Source organism: Nilaparvata lugens, chromosome 3, assembly GCF_014356525.2.
Source record: "Nilaparvata lugens isolate BPH chromosome 3, ASM1435652v1, whole genome shotgun sequence".
NCBI classification, from domain to species: Eukaryota; Metazoa; Arthropoda; class Insecta; order Hemiptera; family Delphacidae; genus Nilaparvata; species Nilaparvata lugens.
In genome coordinates, this window is record NC_052506.1 from 72,187,065 (window position 1) to 72,201,910 (window position 14,846).

Here is a 14,846-nt window from a genome sequence, read left to right on the forward strand (position 1 = left end):
AGTATGCAGTGGTCTCAAATCTAAAAAAAAAAGCTTGGAAGAAAATATATGTCCATTACAAGTCAAAACCTCTATGTATAGGTACAAATCCATGTCTTATTCATGGAATTGTTTCCATTACCTACCAGATCGTGTTAATTAATAAGGAGGATCAATTGAAAACCTGTTCACTTTTTAATTTGAATAAATTGTCAGGATTACTCATTTTGTAAAACTTTTGATCCAAACTATAAACTTTCAAATATATTTAATAATACCTAAAAACAACATTTGAACAGAAGAGGTTGATTTTTTATACTGAAATTGAATCCATTTCAACTTATTCCATGTTTTCTTCCATTTCAGCTGCAGCCAGATTCCTATCCATATAATCATTATTCTATTAATCCTTCTTTAAATAAGACTAGCAATGTGTAGAGCATGAATGTTATGTGATGAGAATGAAGGTGTTGGAATTTATGCACTCATGTATCGGCCTGTGTTTGGAGGAGGTGACCTCTCAACTGCACATCTTCTATCATCTCCTATCTCTTCAACTTATCTCATATGATAACGACTGTATGGGACACTTTTCGTGTATATAAACAATTCAGATAATTGTGTTCAAATGGTCTGGTGTTTTTCTATTACGTTGTTCACAACATAGGTTATTAAACCAATTGTGGAATAAAATGGTGAGAAGCTTCCAGTAATTTGTAACAAAATTATAGGGTAATTAATTTTTGAAAAATTGTTCTAAAACGTTTAACATGTCTCTCAACCGTTTGTGATGTACCAACTTGTCAAATCTGTTGGAATTTTAAAATTTCATGAGAAAGAACACCAACTGACCACTCATTCCCTGACACTTACATGTTCAAATTATCCTAAACCCCAAAAATTAAGGAAGATTATTCAATACGTTAACGACAGCCAACCATCCAATTATTCTATTAGGCCAACATACCACTAGAGACAGCAATGCATACAACAAAATCAGTATTGTAATCTACATTCACCCATATTCCAGGCATTCACCTCAAGAAACTTTCCAAAATTGAGAGAATCATAAATTACCAGAACTGTACTACTGATTCTATAGTTTCATATCTCTGTTTTGTCTTATTAATTCACTACCAAGATTCAACAAGTAAAATGTTAACTATACCACGTTAGAATCAAATTCAAGGCAAAAATAACAACGCACTTCCATTTGGATCCAATCTTTTCTATGATCTAACAAATTACCCCAGATGTAGTCTGTTTCAATGCAAGTTATTCAATGAGAAGTTATGTTTTTCAAGGTTTTTATGCAAGAATCTAGCTCAATTTACAAAATTTAGATAGAAGATATGGTGTTACAGCCCACGAGGCTGATTTTGAATTTGATTATATTCAGTTCAATGGATAATATATTATACTATGTAGCACTGTATTATTGGATTTTAGGACAAGGATTATCCCTGTAGGCTGAATGTAATGTTTCAACTGTGTACTTTGCCTAATATTTGGACCCATAATCACAGAGCTAGTGGGAATAGTAAATCTTGATATCACTATTCATCATCTTGCGGCTTAATATTGTCAAGGACTTGCAAGACGGATACGTTCTGCTCTTTACTAACCTTGAACTATTGTTGTATCACGATAGCATAATGCCCAGGCACCGAGATTTTCCAAGTTGATCAAATTGATGACTAGAATATCGAAACACTTCCATCCTTGCATATGACCAAGGCTCACCTGTAAAATGGCAATTTAATTATTTTGAATTATTCCACACAAGTATATAAGTTCGCAAACATTTTATTGTTAGTGCCCCATTTACACTAAATCCTTAGTCACTAGAATATATACGATTAGATTCTGGTGCACACTCGTTTAGAGTCTTTCTCCTACTAGACGAATTTATGAGTTTTGGAAAGAGAAAGTCAACAGCATTATTATACAACAAAATCTTGTTTCAACCATCATGATTCAAACTGGAAATAATGTTATGGAATAAAATTATTTATTGATTCTTGATTTCCTTCAGGATTTGACTGATGAATAGAGTGCCAGTAGCATCGGGAAGACCTTTCAATTCGATTCAACTCCCAAAAAATGAGAAATTTATGGACAATTTCTAGCTTTCCTTGAAAAATACTAGTTAATCAATTATTAGAAATGGCCTACCTAAATTTGTGCGAGTAACAAAGGCCGTGTTTATAAGCGATTTTTAAAAACAACTCAAGCCAAGTATGATTGGTTGCTTTGCAACCGAACATAGAATCATTTTGATAGATAGGCCTACATGTTGCTGGTTGTAAAACAAGAGAGTACTCGGCAAGTCGCGCAACCCATATTGCACAAAATTCGGTTTAAATAAGTAGGCTAGTAGGAAAATGTTCTAATTGGACACGTTAAACCAATTTAAACCCGTTGAACCCACGTCGGTCCCAGCTGCCTGGAAATAGTAGTTAGATCACGTCAGAGGCTCTGAAATTGATAAGGAGCGACCTGAAAACGCTAACGCTAACACCGGACCTGAGCCAGCCAGGTCAAACGATATTATTATTATTATTAATGGAGACATGTTCTACGAAAAGGGATTCTAAAAAAAGCTTGTCCTTCAAAACAAGCTGGAGCGTTTCCAAAGGCCCCAAACTAATTTGATGAACGATCACACTCCTCCAAGTGAAAGGATATCATTCCATTGTTACCGAGTCATATTAAACAGAACAGTCATTGAAAAACGTTTAGGCATCTTGTTATAAGCAAACTTTCATTCACATAATAGGCTGGTTCAAGAGAGAAAGTCTTTCGGGGTTCATAAAAATCAAAATAATCTGTCACATGAACGTAGGCATCTGGAGGCTGGTGATTGTGAATGAGTGATGCCTTTCCCTGCACCAAGGTTGAGTGTGTGGTCAGTTGGGTTGGGAGATGCCGGGCTGCTTACTTCAATTACACTCAAGTGTCTGCGCTTCATCCAGGCATTGTGCAATGTGGACTGAAATTTCCTGAGCCCCGGCAATCAGAGCGAATCGCCGCACTGTGCAATTAGCTTCATGTCTTCATAGATCTCCTGTCATGATGCAATATGCAGGTTACTGGCACTCATATTATACAACAATTTGGATTTATTTAATCTGTCAATGATTAAAAAACAGTCAAATAAACTTGACCACACATGTAGGAACAACTCACAATGTGGTCCTCCATCTACTTGATGTTTGATTCTATTCAAAAGTCGTTGAACTCGTTGCTTAGGGATTCCACCTTGAAGATGACATTCAATATGCATCCAATTCATAAATACTGCCCTCACTACTACGATACCAAGCAACGGATTATAGGGATATACAGCTTCTTAATCATCTATGTGCAGAGTTAGCATCCCAAATTTTGAAACACTATTACAATAACATATTAGGAACAGAACAAACTCAACAATGTGCCAATCTTATAGGTCTACTCTTCAGACATACTTTTGAATCCATGGTGAGAGATATCTTGAAAAGTGTTCATGATTGGAGGAGAGAGGATATTTTTCACACCACAACTTTCCAATTTCAATCCATTACTTTTCTTTTATTTATTTATTCACAATATCACATCCAATAAACCATACAATACTGGAAACATAAATAAGACATGAGATTTTCTAAATTGTCTTATATCCGATTGAGAGACGTGTTAGGCGTAAATACATCAATTTTGTATCCAAGGTAGGTAGGCTACTCATTTTTGGAAAGCATGGGTTATGTACAGTCATCCTGTATCACTGACTTAACAGGAGAAGCATGTCACTGTTCTTTACCTGTACAATCAGACTTTTACAGGCAGTTTAATTTGCTCGACTGAATCATGCTACCAATATTGAGAACCATCTCAATCTGTGACTTTTTAATCACTTCACCATCACAATCATTTTCATCATCATCAATTTCAAATTTCATTTAGAACTCTTTCTATTCTTTGAGCTCTCTACTTTCATTCATAATATATCATTTCAAAATTTTTAATATTATGAACAGTTACTAGAGATTTTTTTTAAATCAAGATGATACTTGACTGACAAAATCCATGCTAATTTGTTCAAGATTTGTGAAAAGTTCATTTATTTTAGATTCAATCCATTCGATAATTTGAAAATAAATTTTCTCAATCACTGATATTCAATGAAAATAGTAAATGTATCTAGTCATGTAAGTTCTAATATAATATTCCTAAATCTCTTCATTACACATTTCCATTTTCATGCATATTCTACGAACTAAAATGAAAATATCAAGTAGAATTTTTATTTGTAACTACAAAATAATGTAAAAATATGGTTACAGTAGATCATGAGACAAATTAATAACATTCAAAACTATATTTTTATTCGTAATTCGTTACTTTTATTTGTCTACTTTCAAATCTGAGATGTAAAAAGTATTATCGGTAGTGAACAATTAAAAAATAATATTTTTTTATTGGTCAGCAAGTTAATCATCTTTTAGATATACAGTAGCAAACATTATTTTCAATTAATACTTAAAATGAGCAAATTTCAGATTGAATAACTTAAAATAGACAAGGAAAAGAATTTCCATTTTGAAACATCCAATTTAATATTTCGTAGCGAATAAGCATGCATATCTGTTTGTAACATGCCTGAAACCCAACTCTGCCTCTAACTGACTTAACCCCGCAAAAACAAAAAAAACAAAAGGGGGCTCTAACAATCTAACACGACTGGTTGATGTTAGATGGCAGTTGGACTTTCGGGCATGAGCTAACTTTATAATTCTCTATCATTGTTATACTGTACTTGGTATTCTACAACACAAGAATGTTATGCTTGTTCTTGGAATGTTTACAGATTTATTCTCACTTTCAAAATGAGCACTTGATTACGATTCTATATTTTTATATTTTCAGGTACAATATAATAGTTTTTCGAGGCGTATTTTTCCTGAGCGATAATGAATATATTGAACCTTTCATGAGATATGTAGAATTATAATCTATCAAGTAGGAATGTGTTATTTATTTTATTTATGTGATTGTTCATCACAGAGATGATAATTATAAAAATTGTTAAAAATACAATACAGAGGTTTTTCATTATGATGTAATGATGTGCATGAAATAACTGATCAGCCTCATTACTGATTTTTCAGTTTGATGATTATTGATGTTTAAGTGAAATGTATGTAATAAAAAAGTGCATCTGGAAATTGAGTTTACAAAGTAGAAGTTTACAATTTTATAAATGAACTTTGTTGTTGACATGAAAATTATGAAAAAGGAAATGGGAAAGTACAAAACTCTTAAATACTCATAAATTGATCAAGTGTTTCAGAACTTGAAATATTTTGAAGGTTCTGTTCAAATAACCAGCTTGATACCTGAATTTCAAGGTATTCATGTGGTTCAACCCGAAACTTGAACTTAAAATACATAATAAATTATCTTTTGCAAGGTGTTCAAGTATTACTTTAAAGAATGAACTTGTCAATTTAGGCTATTACAGATACCTGTGAGAGTGGAAGCCTTATTGTATGCTTTAGTAATTTCTTAATAGAATTTTAGAATAATTAATCCTGTTGGGTATACATAAGAAATAATATTTTTATGAATGTTATTTATTTTTTATAAAGAATTAAATATATATTATTTTAGAGAAGACGATAAACGAAATATGATTGAACGTTTCATATGTAATCATCTTTAAATAATTACGAATATTTAAGCTATCAACTACCTAATTGATTGATGTGAATGAAAGAAATTACAAGTGATTCTTGAGATAATTTCACCGTACCGTACTTAAATTTTACTAACAACTATTCCCATTGTACATTGATTCCCATTCTAAAGGAAGAATTGAATCAGAAATTGCAAGAATAAAATGAAATGCATGTTTGATTTGGAGCATTATGCTGTATACCAAAAGTACCAAGTGAGAAAAATATCAATTTGGATCATATGAATTTTACCCGCGAATTATATTTTTATAACTTTGATTCATTTATCCTTATCACCCAACTCCTCTCATGTTCAACTTATGTCAAATAATACTATAATTCCTTTCACACTTTCATAGATTTCATACACGTTGAAACACATAGTCTCCTTATTACCTTCAAAACTTTGAGTTTAAAAGAGATTAAATCAATCAACTAACAATCATTATCAAGTTGAATTATTGGATGAGAATCATTCATCACAACAATTTTTTTTAATTCACAACATTTACTAAATTGAAATGAAAAAGTGCATCATTTATCACAACTAATTTTAAAAACAATAAGCTTATATAACTCATTCAGCAAGGAATTGCTTGTGAAATCTTTTATTTGCATCAATTTAAATCTAATAAAAAATTGAAAACACGTAACCATAACAAAGCAGCTACTTAATCGTTTAGAAATTAATTGGTCATTGCATAACACTTATGATATCATATTACAAACAAAAATAGTGTACTCTAGGCAAGTATTGAATAACTATGTGTAATGTTTCTTTTTGTTGATTTTTGAATTTGTATGTCGCAGAGTGATTCGGAAAACCAGGTAGCAGAGTCACAGGTATCAGAGGTCAAAGTGCGAAAAGCCAGAGATACTGCCAAAGTTAACAACAACTCTGACCAACAGACAGCAGCAACTGGAGGTGCGTGCCCAACAATAATTTCCGAATTTCAATTTCAAATCATGTGTAATCAGTATGCGGGAGGCAAACATAATAATTATGTAAACATTAGAATTATTCTGCCATGCTCAACTAGCTAAACAGTAGAATATTTTACTGGTAATGTAAAATGTTGTGGTACTAATATTGTAGTATTAGAGTAGTATACTAAAGCCTAGGTAGGTACAGATCTTAGGTCTTTCAAAGTAATGAGCTTTTTCATTGGCGCATCATCTTTTTGAGAATGATTTAACTTTAGGGAACCATTTTTAATTACATAAAAAGTATCACTGGCTTTAAAGAATGTAACTTCAAGATAAAGTAATAAAAAACTAATCATTAACGGTTTTTAAAATTCTAATTTTGAGTGTTGATGAGTTTCATTCTAAGATACCGTAAGCTATCACTGCTTCAGTCATAGAATTGATTTCTATTCTATTTCTTTTGCACTTACCGTATTGTTACAGTAGTGTGGACTTGTTTGTTAGTGGATTGCTTGCTTGTGGATTAGTGTACACATGAGTGTTTTCAATTTTTCTATGACAAAATCTTTCTATGAAAAAGTGATGGATTGATAAACAATTATTTATTTGAGTAAATTATATAGATATAAGTTGATATCTCAATATGTACCGATTGTGGTAAAATTGGGCCTACGTTTTAAATTATTGGAAAAGTGAATATCAGATTTAAATACTTACTCATTTGATGTGCCTGGTAAGTTAGATAACTCTCTCTTACAATAACATAAACAAAAAATCACATACCGGTATTAAAGTATCCGTTACCTCAAATCAAACTCAACACATTAAAATTAAAAAGTTATAACTCACCATAGATAAAAAAAAACGTGCACAAGATTTTACGTTCAGAATAAATAAATATGTAGCATTATAAAATAAGATATAAAGCAGAATTTATTTTCTTCCATCCTTCCATGCTTGGTTTTCGGTTTCTGTTTCAAAGAAAGTGAGGTTATGTCTAATTATTTACATTTTTTTAATTTTTGTTTTTCCAGTTGTGCCACTCAAATCTAATATTTTTTAACAGGATTAATTTGAAATCAAGTTAAAGGAAATAATCATGATATTGCTTTTTCATCCTTAAAAAATCAATCCAAACAATCATTTCATCTAATAATAATCTAATTTGATCATGCAAATCATATTATAACACAGTAGAAATTTTGAATTATTTGATTTTCCTATGTTGGCGTCATGCTTTTGGCTTATACAAATAGAGCGGCAAGTTTAAAATTGCGGACGACCAAAATAGGGGTATCCTAAAAACGGGTTAAGCTGAATATGGTATGTATCGTTGTGTAAATTTAAATTTGTTCAAATCATGCTCTATCAGATTCAGGAATAAATTTAAGTAATCAAATAACACCTATTTAAAATTGAATTGAAAATAAATTGATATAAATCCCGGCCGAATTAAATTTCTTTTTATTACAATGTTAGGCTATCTTGTTTCCTGTAGAAAACCGGTATCTTTTAAACATTTTCATGGATATTGTTATCAACTTGTTTTTACTTTGAAAAATGATTTTTCATATTTCTTCAACTATGAGTTATTGGAAAAATATAGTATGGAATTTCTACCTATTATCAATGTTCCAATTTAATAATATTATTATATTAAATTAATACCATTATCTACAATCTCGATTGCATTAATAGAAGCAATGTCTAATTTTATCAATACAGTATTATTTATTTATAATTTCTGATCTGCATTAAGTAGCCAATCTCAGTAGTTTGGGATGTAGTAAAAGTTGAGCTGTGGTTCTCATTCATAGTTTTTGAACTAAAATACTCCTGCATCCTACAGTATTATTTGATAGAAATAGAGAATAATTTAAGAATATATATTTCTATGTTTTTTATCCGCATGTTAGTTATAATTGTCCATTCAATTGTATTCCATAGTAGGGATGAAAGCTATCCAAATTATCTATTTATTTGAATCGTATTGGTATCATGGAGTGGAAGACAATGTACTTTCCAGTTCCTGGACGTGATGAAATTTGGGTAGGGATGAATGAAGTGTAGAGTCTACCAACTCTACCTCAGAACTCAATCGTAAACTTAAGCACATGTCAATCAGTCATTCAAATCTCATCTCTAATGTATTTGTGATTTTACTTCAAATATATCGTTTTTTGTATTGATATATAATTGAAATATTTCGCTTTTGCCTCGCATGTTGCCAGACAACGATAACGATCTCGACTCTTCAGACAGTGCCGCCGACAGTGAAGGAGAAGGCAGTGAAGACAGTCCGAGAAACAAACGATTGCTCAACTTCAATCTAGGAGGCGGTGGAAGCGGCAGTGGAGGTGGCTCGGGCAATTTCCTCTTTGATATTATCAGGGTAAGTCTATTCATTGCAGCTCAATCTACTCAGTGATGTGGATAAGCATGCAAAGTAATGCAGATGTCTTTGAGAAGTCAATTATTGTATGATTTTCCTTCAAATTCACAAAAATCTCCTTGTGATTTATTATTCCCAATAATCACTAGCTACAATGGAAAAGGTTTTTTTGGGAGAACCTTGTTTCCAACAATATATGACTTTCCTGAGTAAGTAATTTTTGGAGCCTGCTACAATTCATGGAAAAAGATTGGGAATTTAAGAAAAATAGGGGGCTTGGTTGAAATTCTATATCAATCTATCAAATTATTTATTTGATTCTAAATTATTCTATCACCAAAAAAATATGATCATTCTATAATTTTACTGTTCTAGTTTTCATTTCTCAACTCTTTTGTTTTGGTTCATTTTCACATAAAATCTTTCATGACTTTCACTTTGATACTATCATTCTAATACGCTGTAAATATTAAATTAGTATTATTTATGAAAAGAATTAATTTCTAACATTCAGCTTTCCACTCATGACATGAAATACTAGAACGAAGATATCATTTTTATTTTGAGTTGCTAGTGTACTTATCTTCTAAGAAGCTGTAATAGCCTAGTAGATAACAATTTAATCATATTGGAATATTTCTATAGTTGTCATCCTGGCTTGAAAAATACGTACTTCAAAGGCATTCTTCTGATTATCAGGTTATTTTTAGCATATTTCAATATTATTAGCATAGATTTGGAAAACGACTAGCTGTTGACAATCAGCCACTCATAGTATTTATATTGCAGAATATTGACTGCAATTATTATCAGTTGGAAGAATTTAATATTGCCAAATTTGCACAATTTAGTATAATATTATGCTGTATGTGATATCCTAACTAAAAATATTATTAACAGAATTATCAATCTTATTAATGCTTGATAGGGAATCGTCAACAACATAATGACAATAAGTTTAAAACATCTCATAAAAATGACCTTTTTCTACTGTTTTATTGAATTTCTAAGAAATATTAAATTGAGAATTGGATGGATGTTTATTGAAAAGGAATAACTCATTTTTTAAAAATTGATTGAGAATTTTGAACAGGAACCTTAACATTTTTGGAAACCTATTGCGATAATAAGATGTATTTTTAGAAAAATAATAGGTAACAGTTCACATTTTTCCTCTTGGGTCTGTATAACAGGTTACAAAATGAATAGTATTCTGTTTTTAGGCAAGAAGAAATTTTACAACTTTTTAATGTCATTCGATGAGCTATGAAAGTTGAAACTGAAAATGACTGGTATTAAGGAAGTTTATTGGAACTAAATAGAACTGTCAGATAAAAGTGAAATCTAATGTTTGCGCAATTCCAGCTTCTGACAACCAGTTTGCTTCTGGTTGAGTTTTTTATAAAGCTTGTTCCAGTTAGGCAATTGGAGTACCTTTTACATTGTGCTCAATTTTTATACTGCTATTCTTTTCTGCACTTGTTATTCCAGTTCACAAACAGTCAGAGTTATTTGCATCAAATTTTGACTTGAAATGTTGAAATATCAATATTTAAGAGATTAGAAATTTTATACCAAGACCTGTTTCATTAAAGCCCATAAATCTCATGATCAGTTAAGTAAAGCAGCTCGTTAATATACGCTCACACACTAAAAATTAATATATTTTTTACATGAATTCCGTCTAGGTACACCAGTGTTTGCACATCTTATAGTACGCTCTACGCCGCTTATGTATCAAAAATCCTCAATTTTTCTATGATAATGACCCTTATGCTTAGAAAAGCATTGATCCTCATAGGGACTTGAAATATGATAATATGTCAGTCTGTTCTTGAATCAAAATTTCTCAAAGAAGATGAATAAATTATTGAGTTACAATACATTTTGAAAATATCGTGAGCTTTGAAAATTGATGAACTATAGCAGAGATTAATTGATAGAAAATGAAAAATCTTGAATGTGATAATTATTTTCGATCATGAGTATTACGGTAATAAGCTCAGAATATATTGAATAATCTAAAAGGGAAGCTATACATTTCATTCATTGTTTGTGGGTGATATTAATTTGTAGATAGCCAATTCAATACATTTTTGTTGATGATTGGTAGAGCTTGTTGAATTCCAGTAGAGGATCGATCACAATAATTTCACATTATATTAAATTAAAAAGAGAGAAAATATTCTTCCCAATTAGCACCGTGCCAATAGTTAATCCTTCCTTTGTAAAAAAATGCAATTCTTCGTTTCATATGGAAAAATATACAACTTTGATTATTGATACTATTTAGAAATTCAATTATTATTTCAATTTCAAGATATTTATTAGGCTCCAAACTGAGATTTTCAAACTCATCCACATTCTAACTACACCGCTATGTGAACCTGAACTTTAATCTAGGTGACATTACGAAAATTATCAATGTAATATTTGTTTGAATGCAACACCAGCCATCTTTCACCACCATTTATCACATTCAATCTCATCCACTGTTGGCATCACCTTCAAAAATATAAATAAAAATCCATCCAAGATTTTTTAATACACTGTAAGTTTATTTCCTCATCAGCCAGTAAATTTAACTGAAATATTTGTTGTTATTGGATTAATAATCTATTATCCTTTGTTATGTTTATAATCCATTAGATCACTGAGATATAAAATTATAAGCTTTAATAGGCTACATCAATCCAAACTTCAGGCAATTAAAGCTGGAATACATTAATTCAAACTGCAGGCAATGGTGTAGTTTTTCAGAGATGGGAAGTCTTCTACTTTTACTTCCATTCAAGGAAATAGGAGAATATAAGGTGAAAATTTGAGCAATAATTAGCTTACTCTTTATTAAACTAGAAAGTTTACAGTAGCCCATTGTAGGTATTGTGTAGGATATTATCACCTGTACCATTCTATGGTGGAAAAATAATATGAATTATGAGTTGTACGTGAGGATGCTTATCTGAGAACGTTTCCAAGTATTAAGAAACACAGGCAAGGAATTGTTTCTCCAATCATATTCTGCAGGAAAACATTGGAAGAAAATTTGATATAGACAGACAGAAAATATATCATTTCTACAGTAGGTTTAAAGTAGAAATGATTTAATACCAACAGTAAAAAGACTACAGTATATATAAATGTTATAGTACAGTAAAGGTTGATAGTAGAGATTAGAGAGGATTGTAGCAGTAGACACTGTCGCCTCACCGAGTGCGAGGTGCGTGTGGTGTGCTTTATAAATGTTCTAAATGCACGCACCGTGTATGTGTGTGTTGTAATGCAGCGAACGGCCGACGGAGCGGCGCGTATGGCAGGCACGGTCTATCGCGTACTCGCCGGGACGGACGACGTAGGACTGCCCGTCTACCCCCCGCTGCCGTCTGCCAAACAATCGGCCCGCCATCTACTGACCGGCAATCAACCAAACCTGGTAAATAACATCGAAAATCAACGCAGTAGTACAAGCACTAACAGAATCAGTGGTTGGCAATCAATGATAGCTCGGCATCGAGACAGTAATAATGCTACGGGGTGAAAACTGAATTTCCACCGAACGCGTTCCTTTTGTGGTTGAATTCCTTCATTTTCATAGTTGACCATTAAAATCCGGAACACTGAATTATCTTCTAATACATTCGTAGATACAACATCATCATCAACTCATTATGAATGATTGAGAAAGGAGCAACAGGCTTAAAGCCCAAAACATTTTTTTCCCCAAATGTTGATAGAAATAGTCAAAATTAGGTTATTCAAATTTAATTGAATCAAACATTTGATTGGAAATATTAGACGCATTAGTGGAGCATTAAAATCTGAACACTGAATTGAAAACTCTAGAAACATGAGTGGAGGTTAAGGAGAAGGAATAGGCCATAGGCCTACACTGAATTGGAAAAAAAAAGATTTTAATATAGGTACTTAAGATAAATCATGGAAAAAACTGACATTTCCTTTTGAAAATGAAGAGAGGATCATTAGAAGATTAATAATTAGATATCCTGTTTCATTGTTAACAAGTAACAACTCGTTTCCAACAGCTTAATTTATTTTGGATGTAGAAAGATTTCAGTTAGCAAATTTTCTTTTAAAATGATTGAATGTAGTTAGTTATTAAATAACACAACATCGTTTCCAAGTTGTGATTTATGGTGCCGTGCTACCAAATTTCTCCAGAAAGGTTTGATAGTTTTCACCTATCACCTAAAGAAAAGCTATCGGTTCCATTTACCAACATCTTGACAGAAATTATGAATGGGTCCACTGTTTCTGAATAAGAGCTCTAGTTTAGAGCAAATCAAATTATAATTTCATAATTTTTAATGATTCGAAAATTTCAGATTACATCAGAACAACCAATCACACACAGATTGAACATAATTAGACTTACAAATAAGCTGGGTATAATCATCTAATATAAATTCAAGAGTTTTCTAATTGTAACATCACAATGGTACCAAGGGGTAAACCACCCAGGGATCAAATCGAATCACTAAGGTTCAAACTAATTTTTATGAGTTGTGATGGTTAAGATCCTTGATCTGATATACTTTATTAAATCATCATCACAGAGTATCATATACATAATTTAATTGAAAATTAGTTTAGAATCTTCCAAAAATCTAAATAATGATAACGCATTCGATGATAACTAGTTTTGATGAACTGACAAATTTAACCTAATAGAAAATTATTTCGCTCGTGTAATCCTGGAATAATATCATTAATTCCAATCACTGATTCTGATATAAAGTTCATGGATGTTTTTCATTCACTGCGAATTTGTAATTCAAGAATATATTATTCCTATGAATTACAGTTTTTCAGTGTAGTGAAGACATTCAAATGGAAAACATTTCTCTGTTTGCTTTCCAAGACTCTGATCACACATGTCCTCAATCGATCCTCATCATATTAACCCTTTCCAGAAATAATAAAATTCCAATCACCAAATAATCTATTTTCAAGAACAGCTATTTGATTCAGACAGAAAATAGTGAAATATTTATCGAAGATCACTGGGATATACGTTTCGATACAACACAAATTGGAATATAAATTTCCACCATAAAACAATATAATAATTATACTGTAGTGAGCGCATTTAATACATTATAGATTCAGATCAAATCTAACAGTACTGATATGAGTAATGCAATAATTATTTCATGAGATGCAAACTCTTGCCATTGCAATATTGTGTAAGATCACTAGTTGCCAATGTAACTATAATGCACCAGGAAAGGCATTTTATTTCCATTTGAAAAATGGAAATCAACAAACATAGTTCGTGGAATAGCCTACTTTTAAATGAGGTGGGACTGTCTTCATATGAGCAGATAATTTAAATCATTCTCACTACTATCTTAGACAAGTAAGTTTGAGGAATTGAGCATTAAGACCTCAAAACTTAAAAGTAAAATAGTTAAAATATACGGTACCAAATGAAATTGACGTTTTGTGACTCAACAGCAAAGTATTTGTGAGGTAGAGTATTTATTTCATAATTGTGTTGTAAATAGCTCTGACCATTTAACAAATATGACCAATAACAAAAAGTTTTGTGATTATTGTGAATAAATCAATTATCTAACCCAATAACGAATTTTTATTTTGTAAATATGAGTATATCAACTGATATTTTGTTGAATATCTCTTCAACAGAGAAGTAAAAGAAGTCAATAGAATCAAAACATTTTAATATTTCTAACGGTAACTCGTCACTTCTATGTTTTTGAATAGTTAACTTTGGTAAAGAGTATTCTTCATCTTTGCTGTTGAGTAGAATCTTAGTGAGAGTTGATTGTTATTTGGACCATTGTAGGATT

General features: G+C 31.4%; 2 protein-coding genes across 8 annotated transcripts in view; one reads left to right on the forward strand and one right to left on the reverse strand.

The window, feature by feature from the left end:
- LOC111044952 (keratin, type I cytoskeletal 9-like) overlaps positions 1–7,617 on the reverse strand; it is a 176,306-nt gene extending 168,689 nt beyond the window's left edge. Inside the window, exons 1-2 of the mRNA XM_039424461.1 lie at positions 7,473–7,617; positions 1,605–1,722 (exon numbers count right to left, since the gene is read on the reverse strand). The gene's annotated coding sequence lies outside the window, so the exon portion shown is untranslated. The remainder of the gene's footprint in view (positions 1–1,604; positions 1,723–7,472) is intronic.
- Positions 1–14,846, forward strand: part of LOC111044950 (cell wall protein IFF6) — a 117,143-nt gene that overhangs the window by 94,305 nt on the left and 7,992 nt on the right. For 4 of the 7 annotated variants that reach the window (XM_039424470.1, XM_039424473.1, XM_039424472.1 and 1 more), the window contains exons 5-6: positions 6,507–6,621; positions 8,855–9,015. In XM_039424470.1, the coding sequence (XP_039280404.1) occupies positions 6,507–6,621; positions 8,855–9,015 (276 nt within the window). Of the gene's footprint in view, positions 1–6,506; positions 6,622–8,854; positions 9,016–12,301; positions 12,449–14,846 lie in introns of all 7 variants that reach the window. The other 3 variants (XM_039424467.1, XM_039424471.1, XM_039424469.1) reach the window with 1 other exon arrangement.